The sequence below is a fragment of the Martes martes genome, assembly GCF_963455335.1.
Source record: "Martes martes genome assembly, chromosome: 16".
Classification (NCBI taxonomy): Eukaryota; Metazoa; Chordata; class Mammalia; order Carnivora; family Mustelidae; genus Martes; species Martes martes.
In genome coordinates this window covers 59,379,483-59,397,167 of record NC_137904.1, presented here as the reverse complement: position 1 = coordinate 59,397,167, position 17,685 = coordinate 59,379,483, and the positions used below count along the sequence as shown (strand labels likewise).

At 51.7% G+C, this 17,685-nt stretch overlaps 1 protein-coding gene across 3 annotated transcripts; it reads left to right on the top strand.

Annotated features, from left to right (window-relative positions):
* The first annotated feature begins 514 nt into the window (after nucleotides 1–514).
* SLC25A19 (solute carrier family 25 member 19) lies at nucleotides 515–17,659 on the top strand. 3 transcript variants are annotated; one of them, XM_080825389.1, is made up of 8 exons: nucleotides 536–598; nucleotides 1,089–1,688; nucleotides 3,327–3,496; nucleotides 3,685–3,840; nucleotides 4,189–4,359; nucleotides 13,054–13,237; nucleotides 13,698–13,828; nucleotides 15,986–17,659. In XM_080825389.1, exons 3-8 carry the CDS (start codon nucleotides 3,365–3,367, stop codon nucleotides 16,166–16,168), a joined length of 957 nt encoding a protein of 318 aa, XP_080681515.1. In that variant the 5' UTR covers nucleotides 536–598; nucleotides 1,089–1,688; nucleotides 3,327–3,364; the 3' UTR covers nucleotides 16,169–17,659. The 3 variants fall into 3 exon arrangements, with proteins under 3 accessions (XP_080681514.1, XP_080681515.1, XP_080681513.1); XM_080825387.1 differs by having other exon boundaries at nucleotides 1,089–1,140; nucleotides 15,986–17,657; XM_080825388.1 differs by lacking the exon at nucleotides 1,089–1,688 and having other exon boundaries at nucleotides 515–598; nucleotides 15,986–17,657.
* Nucleotides 17,660–17,685: the final 26 nt, after the last annotated feature.

The window sequence follows — 17,685 nt, the reverse complement described above, 5'->3', positions numbered from 1 at the left end:
ATGAGAAATTATACATAATAAACCCTAGGGGGAAACAAAATTCTACATTTTTGCCGTCCTCTTCCTGGTTTCAAAAACCCATCTACTCTCTTCCCCAAGTCCTCCAGGCTTTAGCCAAACTTCCCGCCATCTCTTTCCCAAGTTTAGATTATCCGGGGTCTGGGACTACGAGGGTTTTGAAGAAAGCGGGTCAAATTCAGTGCACCCAACCTTGCCCCCGCGCGAAAGACGATAGGAGCCACGCGCCACTTAGTGCTGCGACCTCCCAAGCACATCCGTACTCGGAGAAGCGCCACCTTCCCACACGTGAATGACATTCGCGCACGCGCGCGTAGTGAGACTACACCTCCCAGAAGGCTCTGCCCCTAGAACGGGGACAGCCTCGTTAGCGATGAACTACATTACCCAGTGATACGTTGCAAGAGATGGTGCCCATCTGTTACTATACAACTATTGGTCCAGCCCCTGTCGGAAGCTGCACGGTGATTGGTCCGGATGCCCGCCAGTTACTGCCAGGCTCAATTAGTTTTGCTGTGAGACTGCGTGAGGAGGTAGGAAGAGAAGCGCGCGCGGACTTGTGCCGCGCCCTTCGTGGCGGGTGAGTGACCTCTACCTTCTCCTTCCTCGCCGTGCGCTCGGGGACTGGGGGGTCGCACACAGGCGCCGGCACTCACGTGGGGGCAGGGCCTGTACGAGCACGTGTCATACCTGACCTGAGAAGCATCTTCAGGGACGCGGGGGCTAAAACCTCGCACACATGCGGGACACCCGTACACGTGGGTGCGTGCTTTGCGGGCGTCTTCTGGGACTTGGGGCGAAAACGCCCCGAGGCACAGCTGGACATGTGTGTCCACACGCGGGGACATCTGTGGGGACCCCCCGCTGAACATATGGACACACGGGCACGCGAGCTCACCGCTCATAGCCCAGCGCCGGGGCTTCCGCAGTAAGAGAAGGGGCAGGACGGAGGCACTCTCTGTCCCGCCCCCCGCCCCCCTGCCGCTCACTCCAGGGGCCCCGTCTCTAGCTGCTCTATTCGGTATATCACGCATATACAGTCGTACTTCATTTTTATTTCGTCTCTTTAGGTAAATATCAAAGCTTACTGGTACAAGAAGGAGATTCGAGCAAGTGGAAAAAGTAAAGTAACTATGCAACTATATTTAACCAGCCCTTTCGCTTGTTTTAGACTTTTACCTTTCTTGCAAAGCTTACCACATATGGTGTCTTGCATGATCCTCCCAGCAGTCTGGGCTAGGTAGGGCAGACATCATTCCCATTATCCAGGAGAGAGAGAGGAGAACTCAGGTTAAATAAGCGTCCCCGGGTACTGGGGGAGTTTAGCTATAGCCTGGAGGACTCGGGAAAAAGAGTAGCCTAGAGCGGGTTGTGGGGCTCGATCTCACCACCCTGAGATCACGACCTGAGCTGAAATCAAGAGTCGGTTGGTCAGCCACCCAGGCACCCCACCATTAGACTTTTAAAAAAATATATTAGACTGCTTTGCCGCGAGTGCCACGTAGAAATGCCATGTTAATGTTAAGGATGGCTTGGAGCACTACTTTCATACACGAAAGCAAATTTGGGGCTGAGGGAGTGGAGCAGACAGAGTTTCAGAGGCAAAAAAGAATCCGCTCGGCCCTGTGTGGACACTGACTTTCCTGTGACTGTTGGTATTCAAGAACTAGGTGAGCTCTGCAGCCCCTTCTAAACTCATTTCATATTTAGTTTTAATTGTTTGGGGGTGGGGTGGGGCATCACAGATTCACAGGATATAGAATTGTGTAAGGAAAGGGAGAGATGTATTTTCTCTCGTCCTTTGCCAACCCTTCCCCCAGAGGTAATCTTACCAGCCTGTCCATGTGTGTGTTGATACAGAGTTTTTCCCTGTGCTTTCTACTACTGTACAGAGTGTATATAGGTCTCGCTGTTTTTCTTTTGCAAAAATGGGGTTATACTGGATGTACTGTTCTGAAACGTTTTTCCCACGTTTCAGTGTATTGTGGTCATCTTTTCAAGTGTGTGTATCTCTCTAGCTCGTTCTTCATGGCTGCACAGGATTGTGTGGATGTGACTTGCTGTATTTATCCCATGCCTCTGTTGATAAGCATTTGTGTGATACTCAGTTTTACAAACAGTGATGTAATTCATGACATTTTACACACCCATGGGAGTGTTTCTCTAGAACAGCGGTTCTTGGGGCGCCTGGGAGGTTCAGTGGGTTGAAGCCTCTGCCTTCGGCTCGGGTGGCGATCTCAGGGTCCTGGGATCAAGCCCTGCATCGGGCTCTCTGCTCAGCGGGGAGCCTGCTTCCCCCTCTCTCTCTGCCTGCCTCTCTGCCTGTTTGTGATCTCTCTCTGCCAAATAAATAAATTAAAAAAAAAAAAAAAAAAGCTGTTCTCAACCAGGAGCAAGTGCTGTGAATGCTAGAGAGGACATGACGACGACCCCTGGATTGGGGGGGCGGTGCTCTTTAGCTGAGCCGTGGTGCATGGGAGGGGCTCCTCTGGGGAAGAGTGAGTGGAGATTCATGGGGCAGGGGGAGGGGGAGAGCTGCTGCATTTCAGACATGGGGAACAGTAGGTGCAGAGGCAAGGTTGGCAGATAGGAACCCAAGCAGTGCTTTCTAGAAACTGGTCAGGAGCAGAGCCCACCCTGTTGAAGTGGCTGAAGAAAGGTCCAGGGGGAGGTTGAAGAGATCAACGGGGATCAGGTGGGCCAAGGAACATCATTTCAAAGCCAAGCATGGCTCCGTTGCTGCAGCTGGCCTGCCGTGTGCAGACAGGGCCGGGGGTGGGGGGGGTGGTATGCAGGAGGTCTCAGGAGTTGCTGGGTTTCTCTGGATCACGTGGGCTTATTGGGGAATCCCGCAGGGTGCTCCTGGGCCTGCATGTCGGACGTCTGCCTCGGTGCTCAGCTGCAGTGGGCTCTGCTCCCTGGCTCAGGCTGGGACTTTACCTCCTGCCATAAAGCCGGGTGTCTTGCAAAGCAAGCTGATCTCTGGAAGTGAATGATTTCCTACCAAGCCTGTTTGGTTCATTCAGTCAACAGATAGGAGCACTCACCGTGCTGGGCTGTGTTCCAGGCACTGGAAATACAGAGATGGGCAAATGAGAGCAAGGCCATGTTTTCATAGGTTCGCATTCTAGTGGGGGAAAGTGGCAAGAAACAGATGTCCAGAATAAATGTCCAGTATATTAATGCTATGCAGAAGCATAAAGCAGGGCAAGATGGGATGGTCAGGGAGGGCTGCTCTGAGGAGGTGGCTTGTGAGCAGAGACCCTAAGAACTTGCTCTGGTGTTTACTCCGTGCCTCTTGCTTTTAGATTGGAACTGATGGACGTTGTATGGGCCAGAGGCAGGGATGGTTGGCTATGACCCCAAAGCTGATGGCAGGAATATCTCCAGTTTTGAGGTGGCGGTGGCCGGGTCTGTGTCTGGACTTGTCACTCGGGTGATGATCAGCCCCTTGGATGTCATCAAGATCCGTTTCCAGGTATCCTTCCCTCCTTTTTTCCCCATGTAATGGGCTGGAGGACCAGTTCTCTCTTTCTCGTCAAAGCAGTTTCCAGAGTTTGGAATTTCGTCAAGGAGAAGCGCTTCGCTGCCTGTGTTACACTTTCCAAAATTTCTCCTCACCCCACACTGCCCTGTCATCCTGACCTTTTCGATTCTGATTTCCAGCTCCAGATTGAGCGCCTGTCTCGCAGTGACCCCGGTGCAAAATACCATGGGATCCTACAGGCTGGGAGACAGATTTTGCAGGAGGAAGGCCCCACAGCATTCTGGAAAGGACACGTCCCAGCGCAGCTTCTCTCTATAGGCTATGGAGCTGTCCAAGTAGGTGGCAGGGGAATGGGCCAGGGCCCTGGGGTGGTGTTGCTCAACAGAGGAGCACTGGAAGGTGGGGCCTGCAGGGACGCTGCCTGGCTGGGGCAGCAGGAGGCGGTCCCCACACTTCTGCTTGTCTTAACGAGGACACTCCGTGAAGTTTGAAGTATGAAATTGAAGACAGAGTCAGACCAAGCTGTACCATATGGGCATTTCCTTCCATACGTTCCCCCCACCGCAGGGACTTAGCCCAAACTGAATATTAAGTAGGCATTGCCCCAGGAGACTGTCCTGACATCATGCCTCCAGTGGGCTTGGGGGACTGTTTGTCAATGACTTTGTCACTTGCTCTTGTAGTTTCTGTCATTCGAGCTGCTGACCGAGCTGGTGCACAGAGCCACCACGTACGATGCCCGCGACTTCTCCGTGCACTTTGTGTGTGGCGGCCTGTCTGCCAGCGCCGCCACCCTGGCCGTGCAGCCCGTGGACGTGCTGCGCACTCGCTTTGCCGCTCAGGGTGAGCCCAAGGTGAGTGGCTGGGCCGGAGCGGGGGTGCCCGCACAACAGGCGTTCCAGGACTCGCAGCTCTTTTCCTTAGAGGGAACAGAACCCCCAGGCTTGCCAGGGTGTGCAGCCCCTGCGTTGGTCTGTCTGTACGAGCCGTGACTGTGCTGAGCACCACGCCGGGCGCTCGCAGCCTCACGACGGGGACAGAGCCTACAGGTGGAAACAGCAAGTCGGGAGCAGGAGGCGGGCCGGAGAGGCGTCCGGGAGACTGAGACTTGAGATCCTATTTCTGGATTATTGTGAGAGTGGTTTTGGTTCGCACAAAGCATGGATGGAGGAAATGGGATGATTGAGTCAGATTCCGGGAAGAACTTACTGAGTGGAAGGGAGGGATTAAATCCTGAAATAGACCTCCCCGCCATAGTCTTTGTTTCCTGGACGCACATAAGAATAGCAGCGCGCGCACGCGTGTGTGTGTGTGTGAGCACACACGTGTATGCTCAACCAAGGAAGAGTGATTTTCCCATCTCCCTTCTGCTTCAGGGTATTTGGGTGGGAAATGGCACTGCTTAAGGATTTGACGTGCTTTAAGAATGACTGTGGTTTTGGTTCAGTTCCGTCGCCCGGGGTGGAGATCCTGGGCTGGTGGAGCCCTTTTGTTTAGGAGCCAACCTAATGGCTTTTTTGGTTTAGAAGGGCAAAGCGTCCTGGGAACAGTCTGCAAGCAAACAAATGGGGCACGAGAGCTAGGTCCTTCTGTATGGCACGTTAGGGGGAAATAGAGCTTTCTCCTGGTGGGGAAATGCAATGAGGGGCCCTAGCCACTGAGCAGAGAGCTGGAGGAGAAGCGTGTTTGTAGTTGGAGAAGACGGACAGCCGCCAGCAAAGTGGTGGTTGCTGGGATGAAAAAAATGAGTGGTGGTACTCCACTGGCTTCTCCGCTCTGGGATGCCGGCATCCTCTTCCATGACTTCCCAGCCTTTAGTTAAGAAAATAAATCTATGAGAAGATACACCTGAAACTAATATAACACTGTATGGTGATTATACTTCAGTAATACATTTTGCAAAGAGGTCTGTAAGAAGGAAAGGTATGAGAAAGGAGGATAAACTCATTAGCCCTCTGGCTGAGATGACTGAGATAGGGATTCTCGATTTTGGAATGATCAGCAAGTTGTGTGCAAAAGTGAGTGGAAGAGATCTGTTTAAAAGCTATAGAACCTCCAACTTTTGTAGAACAGTAGCAGCCATGGTGTCAGTCCTCACCTTTAAAATGTTTCTTAGCGGTACCTGTGTGGCTCAGCTAGTTAAGCTTCTGCCTTCGGCTGAGGTCGTGATCCCAGGGTCCTGGGATGGATCCCTGTGTCATGGTCCCTGCTCAACGGGGAGCCTGCTTTTCCCTCTTCTCCCCACTCACGCGCGCATGCATGTGCGCGCGCGCTCTCTCTCTCTCTCTCTGTTGCAATCTCTGTCTCTCAAATAAATAAGTAAAATCTTTAAAATGTTTCTTAATCAGAGGTGACTGGTGGCTCAGTTGGTGGAGCATCCATCCAGCTCTTGCTTTAGGCTCCGGTCATGATCTCAGGGTTGTGACAACGAGCCCTGCATCAGGGTTCCTCGCTCAGCATGGAGGCTGCTTGAGATCCTCTCTCCCTTTCCCTCTGCCCTCCCCCTGCTTGTGTGCACGCTCTCTCTAAATAAATAAATAAAATCTTTAAAACTTTTTTTTTTTTTTAAGATTTTATTTATTTATTTGACAGAGATCACAAGCAGGCAGAGAGGCAGGCAGAGAGAGAGAGGAAGGGAAGCAGGCTCCCCGCTGAGCAGAGAGCCCGATGCAGGGCTCGATCCCAGGACCCTGGGATCGTGACCAGAGCCGAAAGCAGAGGCTTTAACCCACTGAGCCACCCAGGCACCCCTTTAAAACGTTTTTTAATCAGTGATCTATATGGTGTATAAAGGCTAAAAAGACAGGTGGTTGTGCATGAATTATAACAAACACTACCAGCCACCCCCTGATTCCAGTCCCCAGAGGCAACCACTTTTATTTTTATCTTATTTATTTTATTTTTTATATTATTTTTGTGTTTTTATTTTTTAAATATTTTATTTATTTATTTGACAGAGATCACAAGTAGGCAGAGAGACAGGCGGGGTAGGGGGGGGATGCAGGCTCCCCGCTGAGCAGAGAGCCTGACATGGGGCTCGATCCCAGGACCCTGAGATCATGACCTGAGCCGAAGGCAGAGGCTTTAACCCACTGAAACACCCAGGTGCCCCTGCAACCACTTTTAATACTTCTGGTTCTTTCCTCATTATTTAACGTCCTAGTTCTTAGTAATATGCTTTTACAACTAGTGTTATCTCTTTCTTTTTCCTCCTAAATTTTAAATGGCTACTGTGGGAGATAAGAGTTTACCTCTTGTACCGCCACCCTCATGTGTGCTTGTACCTCCTCTGATTCAATATAACTGATTTATAGACTTTGGCTAAATCAATACCGAGTGTCTGTGCTGTTATGATTATGTAAATGTTACTGCGGAGCCTTGAAACACATTATGACTATATTTTCTTGTATACCTTTGTCTTGCCTGAAGTTAGTGGTTGCCTTGTATTTTATTTATTTATTTATTTATTTATAAAGATTTTATTTATTTATTTGACAGAGAGAGAGATCACACTTAGGCAGAGAGGCAGGCAGAGAGAGAGAGGGAAGCAGGCTCCCTGCTGAGCAGAGAGCCTGATGCGGGGCTCGATCCCAGGACCCTGAGATCATGACCTGAGCTGAAGTTAGAGGCTAAACCCACTGAGTCACTCAGGCACCCCTATTTTATTTATTTAGCTTTCTGCATGCATATCACAAAGTTAACCTCAAACTGTCTATTTATTTTTGAAAGATTATGTATTTATTTATTTATTTGACAGAGAGAGAGAGGACGCACAAACAGGGAGAGTGGAAGAGGGGGAAACAGGGTCACCGCTGAGCAGGGAGCCCGATGAGGGACTCAATCCCAGGACCCTAAGATCATGACCTGAGCCGAAGGCAGTCTTTCTCTCTCTCTTTTTTTTTTTTTTAAAGATTTTATTTATTTTATTTGACAGATAGAGATCACAAGTAGGCAGAGAGGCAGGCAGAGAGAGAGAGGAGGAAGCAGGCTCCCTGCCGAGCAGAGAGCCTGATGCGGGACTTGATCCCAGGATCCTGGGATCATGACCTGGGCCGAAGGCAGAGGCTTTAACCCACTGAGCTACCCAGGCACCCCCGAAGGCAGTCTCTTAACCAACTGAGCCACCCAGGCGCCCTCAAACAATCTTGATAGGGTCAGCCTGTGGTCATCAGTCCCACGTTATCAGGGAGCCTCTCCTGGAGCCCCCAGCTCTGGCAGCCTTCACTCTCTGGCTTCAGTATGGACTCTTTGCTTCAGGACTGTTAGCAGCTGTTCTGTTAGGAATTCTCTTGTTGGGTCCCATGTCTTCTCTTTCTTGATTAATCCCCCATTTTGGTGGAGATATATTGGAGATACAGCTTCTTTAGAGAAGCCTTGGTAGAAAATACCTTTATTTGACTCATGATTTGGGCATAGGATTCTAGGTAACCCTCAGTGTTGCTGTAGAGAAGTCCAGAACCACTCTGATTAATGATCCTTTATATGAAACTATCACCCTCCCTGCCTTGGGAACTTTCAGGATCCCTTCTGGATTTTTCACATTCTAGAGGTCTACCAATGGTGTGCACCGGTCCTTGTCTCTTTCATTCATTGTGATGGACACTTCTCGACCCTTTAGGCTGGACACTCCTGTTTCTCCTGCCCATAAAATGGTCATGAGCATTCACAAATGCTACTTTCTGTTGTTGTTTTTCCCTTTTCTTTCTTCAGTAATTCATGTCAGTTGAGTATTGGACGTCCTGGGTCTATCCTCTGGTTGACCTGTCTTTTCCCTACTATTGTTTAACTCTCTGTTTTTTTGTCCTGCTTTCTGGGAGGTTTCCTTGCCTCTATTGTTTGGGGCCTCTACTGAATTTAGAAAATGTTTGCTGATGCATGTTAGTTCCCAAGAGCTCTTTGGTTTGATTTAGTCCCGTTTATTGAAGCATATCTTACACACACAGTAAAATTCACTCTTTTTAGTATAGAGCTGTCTTTTTTTTTTTTTAAAGATTTTATTTATTTATTGGACAGACAGAGATCATAAGTAGGCAGAGAGGCAGGCAGAGAGAGAGGAGGAAGCAGGCTCCCTGCTGAGCAGAGAGTCCGATGCGGGGCTCGATCCCAGGACCCTGGGATCATGACCTGGGCCGAAGGCAGAGGCTTTAACCCACTGAGCCACCCAGGTGCCCCTGACTTTTTTTTTTTTTAAGGTTTTATTTATTTGAGAGAGAAAGAGAGCACAAGTGGGGGTGGGGGAAGGGTTCGAGGGACAAGCAGACCCTCCTGAGCCTGGAGCCCAACATGGGGCTCTATCCTAGGGCCCTGAGATCATGACCCAAGCCCAAGTCAGACGCTTAATCAGCTGAGCCCCCCGGGCACCCCATTGTGACTTTTGATGAGTGCATACAATCACATAACCACTACTAGAATCAAGTTATAAAACAAAAGTTCCGTCACCCCCAAAATGTCTTCCTGCCCCGCTTTTTAGTCAGCCCCTCTCTGTTGCCTGCCTCCGTAAACCGCTGGTCTGTCTTCTAAGTTTCGCCTTTTTCAGAATGTCACACAGGGAATTGCGTCTCACGTAGTCGTTCGAGTAGGCGCCCTTGCCCTTCACCTGGCGTCTGGCCTCGAGATTCATCCATGCCACGTGTGGGAGTGGTCGGTTCCTTTTCCTCGCTGCATCGTATTCTGTCACGTGGCCCTACCATGGTTGGTTAGTGGGAAGATGTCAGGCATATTCTCCAGTTTTTTGGTGATTATGAGTAAAACCACCATGAACATTCACATACAGATTATTGTGTATGGGGCGCCCAGGTGGCTTCATTGTTAGACGTCTGCCTTTGGCTCAGGTCATGATCCCAGGAGCCTCACGTCGGGCTCCCTGCTCAGCGGGAAGCCTGCTTCTCCCTCTCCCACGCCCCCTGCTTGTGTTCCCTCTCTCGCTGTCTCTCTCTCTGTCAGATAAATAAATGAAATCTTAAACACACGCACACACACACGCACACACACACACATACCGGGGCACCTGGGTGGCTCAGAGGGTTAAACATCTGTCTTCGGCTCAGGTCATGATCTCCAGGTCCTGGGATCGAGCCTCACGTCCGGCTCCCAGCTCAGCGGAGAGCCTGCTTGTCCCTCTGTCTCTGCCTCTCCCCATGCTTGTGTTCTCTCTGTCTCTCTCCCTTTCAAATTAATAAATAAAATCTTTAAAACAAAACAAACAAACAAACAAAAACCCACAACAGATTATTTTGTGAATATTTTGTTTCTCTTGGGTGAAAACCTGGGAGTGGGGTTGCTGAGTTGTGTGGTGAAAATGTTTAATTTTATGAGGAAAAGCCAGCCTGCTTCCTACGTGGCTGTGCCATTTCGCATTCCCACCAACAGTTCCGGCTGTTCCTAATCCTCACCAGTGCTTACCGTCACCTGGTTTTTGTTTTTATTTTATTCTTTTTAAAATTTTTAAAATTTTATTTTTTTAAATTTAAATTCAATTAATTAACATGTAGCGTATTATTTGTCTGAGGGGTACAGGTCTGTGTTTCATTAGTCTTATGTAATACCCAGTGCTCGTTATGACACACACCCTCCCCAGTGTCCTGTCACCCAGTTACCCCACCCCCCACCCCACCTTCCCTCCAGCAACCCTCAGTTTGTTTCCTAGGATTGAGTCTCTTATGGTTTGTCTCCCCCTCTGGTTTCGTCCTGTTTCATGTTTTTTCCTCTCTTCCCCTATGATCCTCTGCCTTGTTTCTTAAATTCCACCTATCAATGAGATCATATGATAATTGTCTTTCTCTGATTGACTTATCTCACTTAGCATGATACCTCCCCTTCCATCCAGAATTTTATTCTTTTTTAAAGATTCACTTGTTTACTTGAGGCAGGCAACCAGTATGCCTGTGCGCAGGGGCAGGGGCAGAGGGAAAGAGTCTCGAGCAGACTCCCCGCTAGCAAGGAGCCTGACTCGGAGCTCACTCTCACGACCCTAAAGTCATGACCTGAGCCCAAACCAAGAGCTGGGCGCTTAACCAACTCAGCCAGCCAGGCGCTTCTATTTTTATTCTTTTAAATCTTAGCCACTCTGCTGGATGTGAATAGTGATATCTCATTGTGGTTTTACCACAGAGATGTTGAATGTCTTTTTATGTGTTTATTTGCCCTCTGTGCACCTTCTTGGCCAAAGCAGTCTATTCAAATTGTTTTCCCATTTTGGTGGTTTGTTGTTTTTGTTTTACATATTTTTTTCTGTGTCCCTGGCTGTGGCTGCCTTCACGTCCTTATAGCCTGTTTTTTGAAGAGCAGATGTTTTTAATTTTTTAAAAGGTTTTATTTATTTATTTGTCAGAGAGCATGCGCACAAGCAGGGGAAGCGGCAGGCAGAGGGGGAGGGAGAAGCAGAGACTCTGCACTGAGCAGGGAGCCCAGTGCAGGGCTCGGTCCCAAGACCCTAGGATCGTGACCTGAGCTGAAGGCAGACATTTAACTGACTGAGCCAGCCAGGAGCCCCAATAAAGTCTAACTTACCAATTTGTCCTTTTATGCATGTTGCTTTTGGGTTTTTTATCTAATAAATCTCTGTGCCTGGGTTTCTCGGTGGGTTAAGTGTCCAACTGTTGGTGTCACATCAGGTCATGATCTCACAGTCATGGGATTAAACCCCACATGGGGCTCTGTGCTCAGCATGGGGTCAGCTTCAGATTCTCTCTCTCTCTCCCTCCCACTCTCTCTCACTCTCTCTGTCTTTCAAATAAATAAATAAGATCTTAAAAAGAAAAAAAAAGAAATCTGCCTAACTCAAACTCACAAAGATATTTTTCCCTCAGGAGTTTGTCTTGTTCTCTGAATCTTACCTCTTTTTTATTTTTTTAAATTTATTTATTTTTAAAGATTTTATTTATTTATTTGAGAGAGAGAGTGAGAGAGAGCATAAGAGGGGAGAAGGTCAGAGAGAGAAACAGACTCCCCATGGAGCTGGAAGCCCGATGCGGGACTAGATCCCAGAACTCTGGGACCATGACCTGAGCTAAAGGCAGTTGCCCAACCGACTGAGCCACCCAGGTGCCCTCTTACCTAATTTTTTTTTTTTTAAGATTGTATTTATTTATTTGACAGACAGAGATCACAGGTAGGCAGAGAGGCAGACAGAGAGAGTTGGGGGAAGCAGGCTCCCCACTGAGTGGAGAACCCGATGTGGGGCTCGATCCCTGGATCCTGGGACCATGACCTGAGCTGAAAGCTTTAACCCACTGGCTTTAACCCACTGAGCCACCCAGGTGCCCTCTTACCTCATTTTAAAATAGACCCTTTCCTTTTATCATGGAGGTGATGCCTTCTTTGTGGCCTGAGAATATTCATTCCAATTCTGTGTTTGGCCTCTGTTTCCTTTAGTTTCCTTCTTCTGTCTACACTGTCTCTTCCTTCCACACGATCTCTGTGCCCCTCTCTCCCCCCATGGATCATTTTGGTCTCTGGGGATTTTTTGGTTTTTGGTCTTTTGTAACCACCGTGGAGCTCAAACTGATGACCCTGAGATCAGGAGTGGTGTGCTCTACCAGCCGAGCCAGGCAGGCGCCCCGGTCTCCTTTTTTTATGAAGCCTTTCCTCAGATGTCTGGTGACCCTTGGCTGCCAGCCTGGTGTTAAAGGGGGCACAGAGAAGCAGAGTGGGGCTGTGGGTACAGGGCGGGCTCGTTGCCCCGTGGCATTCCTGAGAGTCCGGGCCCTTTCTTGGAGGCCTCCAGGGTGAAATCCTTCAATGTGGCTGTCAGCGCCTGGGAGCCAGGAGGTGAGGAGGCAGCCAGGGTCCTCCCTTCTCGGTGCAGAGTACCTCCCTCATTGCCGCGCCCAGAGCCCCTCTGGTCCCCTGCAAACAAAGTGCGGGATGGAAGGGTGCTGAGAAAAATCAGTGCCCTGTGGTCTCCCGCATGGAGATCACCTGTTGACAGGTTACAAAAGGTTAAATACACACACACACACACGGCAGAAAATCCCAGTAGTGTAAAATGGTGAGAGTTGATCTCCCTCTTCCCTGCCTTGCCTCTCCCTCTGCGGAGGTCACGATGGCCCTTCCTGGCTTCTCATGTATCCCTGGGGGTGATCCCTGCCTACTTTGTTCTTCCGCGAGCACCAAGCCCGCCCTTCAGCCTCTCGCTGTGCCCATTCAGCTATACGCTTGGGGGATTATGCCCGATCTGTTGTGTAGACGGCGTGATCCTGTTTCGGCGGCTGCTCTGTGTCCTTCGGAACGGGTGTGTCGGCGTGCGTGTGACCAGTCACCCAGGGGCAGACCTTGTGTCCCTGCTGTGCTGTGGGATGCGGTGGCAGCGGTGCTCGGACTCGCGCTGTTGCGCACTTGTGCGAACATACTGGCCTTGTAAATAGCTAGAAGGGGGGTTGCTGGAAGCCCTCACCTTGGGACTTTTGTTCGGCATTTTCTCTGTGCCCCCAGAAAAGTCATGCTCCCGGCGGCTGGGATTTTAGCCGAGGGGAGGTGCGCGTGACGGGCTGTGTTCTAGGGCCAGATCGCCCGTGTGCCCTCACCCGAGCTGCCTGTGTGCCGTCCAGGTGTATAAGACCCTGCGAGACGCCGTGGTGACCATGTACCGGACGGAGGGCCCCTTGGTTTTCTACAAAGGCTTGAACCCCACCTTGATCGCCATCTTCCCCTACGCCGGGTTCCAGTTCTCCTTTTACAGCGCCTTGAAGCACGTGCACGAGTGGGTCTTGCCGGCCGAGGGAAGGAAGAACGGTGAGACAGCCCTCACGCAAGGGAATCCGGGTCTCCGCTGTGCCCCCCCCCCAAGCCAGAGCACCTCCTTCTGATCCCTGGAGGGGCTAAGGCCTTCCTGTCAGAGGCTGGGACATCCCCGTCCTCTGAACCCTACGCTGTCTCGCTGTTGACCAAACCAACCGAGCCGGCCGCTGGCGGACCCTCTGTTTCAGCTCGTGCCGCCCCAGCAGTGGTACCGGGGACATGTATTCCCTCCCAAGCCTTGAACCGAGTCCCACGGCACAGCCTGCAGGCTCCCACTTCCGTTCCCGCCTTACAGCCATCCGGGCCCAGAGCGGCCGGGTGTGGTTCTCCTCGCAGATCCACGAGGCTGGTGGCTCTTGGTTTGGTGGTGGAGGCTTAGAGCTCTTGACCTTGAACTTGTCTTTCCCCGAGTGCACTTCCCTCATGTTCCCCCCTCCACCCCACTTTGGTTCAGAGAACCTCAAAAACCTGCTGTGTGGCAGCGGAGCTGGCGTCATCAGCAAGACCCTCACGTACCCCCTGGATCTCTTCAAGAAACGGCTGCAGGTTGGAGGCTTTGAGCAGGCGCGAGCCACCTTCGGCCAGGTGAGCCGTCCCCCTGCAGGGGGCTCTGAGCCTCGCCCCTCACCTGCCCACTGCTCACCATTAGCCCCCGCAGCCTGTCCCTGGGGATCCCCACACACACAGGAGAATCCACACACCGCCCTGTGCGTGTGGGACGGCGTGGGGTGATCCAGGAGGAGGGAGGAGGGGTCAGGGTTCGCTCTTAAAAAGTGTTCAGTTCAGGGCGCCTGGGGGCTCCGTAGGTTAAGTGTCTGACTCTTGAGCTCAGCTCTGGTCTTGATCTCGGGGTCGTGAGTTCAGCCGCGTGTTGAACGCTCTGCAGGGAGCCCGCTTCAAGTGAAAAAAAGAAAAAAAGTGTTCAGTTTGGGACAAAGAATATAATCACATGAGAAAGGTCCCTGGGTCGCCTGGTTGGCACAGTTGTTTGAGCGTCTGACTCCTGGTTTCGGCTCAGGCTGTGATACCGGGGTCGTGGGTCCAACCCCACGTTGGGCTGTGTGCTTGGAGGAGTCTGCCTGTCCCTCTCCCTCTGCTCCTCCCCCTGCCCTTGAGCTCAAGCATGTTCTCTCTCAAATGAATAAAACCTTAAAACGAGATAGGTCCCCAGAATACTAAAGAACACGGAGGAGACTCCCACTGGTGCATGGGGTTGTTTCGTGTATGCTGTAGGGGTTCCTGGAGAGAGGCAAATGGAACCCGATCCACTAAATTATATTTTAAAGGCAATAGAAGGCTTTGTCGTTCGCAGAAGCCCCCATTGTGGGTGATGTACTGTTAATAGTCATTCCTTAGTCTCAACCAGATTTTCACAGCCGCTTTGGGGTGCCATCCAGTGGTGGGCTGGGGTGAGGCAAGGGGGAGAAACTGGGATGCCCACGTAGGAGGGAACATGCCTGACAGAGGTCAGAGGAGAAGAGTGCTCTGGAATGGGAGTCGGGAGGGAGGGAGCACTCCTTCCTTGGGGGAAGGGAAAGTATTGAGTTAGTTGTAATACATCTGTGTCGAAAATTCAGAGAAGTCCCGAGACAAGGAAGATAAAACTGATAATGGAGCTCCCGGTACCACCCACCCTGAGATAATGACACGGAAGCTTTGGCTGCCGTTTTGTTTCTTTGCATAAACACATACATGTACGTTTTAACACCAGGTGCAATGCAAGGTTTTATAATCTCCTTTTTCCACTTAGGAACTTGTCTGGAAGGAATGGTTTGGGTTTGCACAGGGACCGTTGGTGGGAGCCCAGGACAGAGGGGAGAGAGCCTTGCTCCTAACAGCCTTTGTAGCCTATTTGGTGGGAGGACCGGTGGGGGATGACGGGAAGATCAGGGAGGGAAGTTGAGGCCAAATGGAGCAACACCTTGAACACCAGGCTTTGGAGCTTGGATTTGATTCTTTTTTCTTTCCTCTCTTCTTCTTCTTCTTTTTTTTTTTTTTTTTTTTTTTAAAGATTTTATTTATTTATTTGACAGACAGAAATCACAAGTAGGCAGAGAGGCAGGCAGAGAGAGAGGAGGAAGCAGGCTCCCTGCTGAGCAGAGAGCCCGATGCGGGGCTCGATTCCAGGACCCTGGGATCATGACCTGAGCCGAAGGCAGAGGCTTTAACCCGCTGAGCCACCCAGGCGCCCCTCTTCTTTTTTTTTTTTAAAGTAAACTCTACGCCCAGTGTGGGACTTGAACTCATGACCCAAGATCAAGAATCCCACATTCTACCAACTGAGCCAGCCAGGTGCCCCTTGATTCTTTACAACGTCATTGTCATCACAATGGGGACTTAGTGGAGATGTGGCGAGAGTGGTGCTTGAGGGGAGTTGAGTCCTGGGGACGTGAGTCTGGCCTCGGTGTGTGGCGAACTGAGAAGGCCAGACCGGAAGCCAGAGCTAACGAGGGCCAGGTTCAGATCCACTGCCGGAGGGGGCCTGGTGGGATGGGGGAAAGGGTCCTTAAGAGGCCCAGTCACTAGGAGCTCTGTCCAGTGCTGATTTCCAGGCACTGCCTCTGTTAAGTCCGAATTACCGGTCTGCTTGGAAGAGAAGCAAAGGTTTACTGCTCTGTCCTCTTTGCCTTCATTGCTTTGTCCGTTGACTAGGAGCTGTGAGGTGCCACGTGCTGGACTGACAGAAGGACAGAGTCAACATCCGTGTGTTAATCACTTCCTCTGTCCTCCTCTTCTGCCCAGGTTCGCAGCTATAAGGGCCTCCTGGATTGTGCGCAGCAGGTGCTGCGAGAGGAAGGGCCTCCGGGCCTCTTCAAGGGCCTGTCCCCCAGCCTGCTGAAGGCTGCCCTCTCCACGGGCTTCGTGTTCTTCTGGTACGAGCTCTTCTGTAACCTCTTCCACCACATGAAGAAGGCGGACAGCTAGCCCCGAGGCCAGGAAGGCGGCGCCCCGAAGGAAGGCGGACTCCTCTACCGTCTCTTGTTGCACCGAGAGCTGCTGCCCACGCCTGCCTGCCTGCCGGCTCGGCCGTCACTAGGAGGGCAAGCGCTTTCTCGGGGAGAAGGCAGGACTTGGCCTGTGGCGACGTAGCCACAGCGGTCAGACGGTGGTTTTCCTGTGTGGTCCAGCCTGCAGGAAAGGCAGTAGTGGTCACCCTGCACTTCCAGCACCTTCTGCCCAGAGACCTCTCCGTGCTCTGGGGGTGGGAGGCCTTGGCTAGACCCTGAGGGCTGGGATTGGGCCCTTTGCGGCCGCCTGGTCCTCTCGCGTGCGCTCCTCCTCCCACCAGCTAACGTAATACACCTTGAAGCTGAGAGCATATTCCTTATTTCACTCCATCTTCCTTTCCACATCACATCCCTCCTCACAAAGTATGAGGGGAGGAACCCTGGCCTTCCTCAGATTCTATTTTTCTCAGTACTTGCATCCCTCATACAGCTTTGCTTCTGGTCCTGGGGGGAAGAATAGTCACTTTATAGCCACACCCCCAGGCCCCCGTCCTCCTGTGACGTCCCTCTCAGCCTGTTCTCTGCCCTGGGTGGGACGGAGCATGGCTGAGGGTCTCTGGGGAAAACCGATCTCAGTGGCCCACAAGAAGTGGGGGGCTGTGCTGATGGGGAGGGGCTGTGGGTGAAGGCCATGGCCTTTTCCCCCAGCCTACCTGGGGTCACTCCACTTCCCTGGGGTCAGGGCGGGAGCCTTACAGCTGGGCCAGCTGGCAGCAGCTACCTGCTCAGTGTCCCCCTCCTGGGCTCACTGTGGTGCTGCGTGTGTCCTCTGTCACCCCAGAAGGGCCACAGCTCCGGAGCAGCCTCATGAAGGGGGTGGTAGAAGGAAAGGGCTGAGCAGCCAGCCTGCTGAGGGCAGCGGTGTCCGGGGGTGGGGGTTGTCGCACAGCTACTGATGTAGGCACAGAGGAGAAACTGCAGTTAGGGGGTGAGCCAGGAACTACAGAACACAGCCACCATCCTTTCCACCCAGTACTGCACCCCCCACCCCGGGGAGCCTGGCTTGCGGGGTCCCTCTGCAGGGGGAGTCAGGACGGAGAAGCACCAGAGCCCGCTGCAGGACTTCACCCGGCGCTCAGTCTGGGCTCCAGCTCCAGCCTCTGTGCGGACCTAGGAGGAAAGCAGGGGCAGAAGCAGACCTGTGTGGGTGCCATGGCCCTTGGACCCCTTCTGTCATCGGAACTGGCTGGAGCTTTGTGACGCGTCTGAGACCCTGAATCTTGAAGCTTCCCTGCTTCTGGCTGCTGCCGATGGGGGCCCGGGCTGGGGGTAGGGGGAGCTCCAACACCCACAGGGTCTGGGGCCCTGGAGGCCTGGGCTTGGGGCTGTAGGAAAGCAGCTTCCTGAATGTATTTTTTTTTTAAGAAATTCCACTTTAGTGGAATAAAGTAAACTTTATTCTCTTCGTCTCTCCTACTCATTAATTGGCTGCAG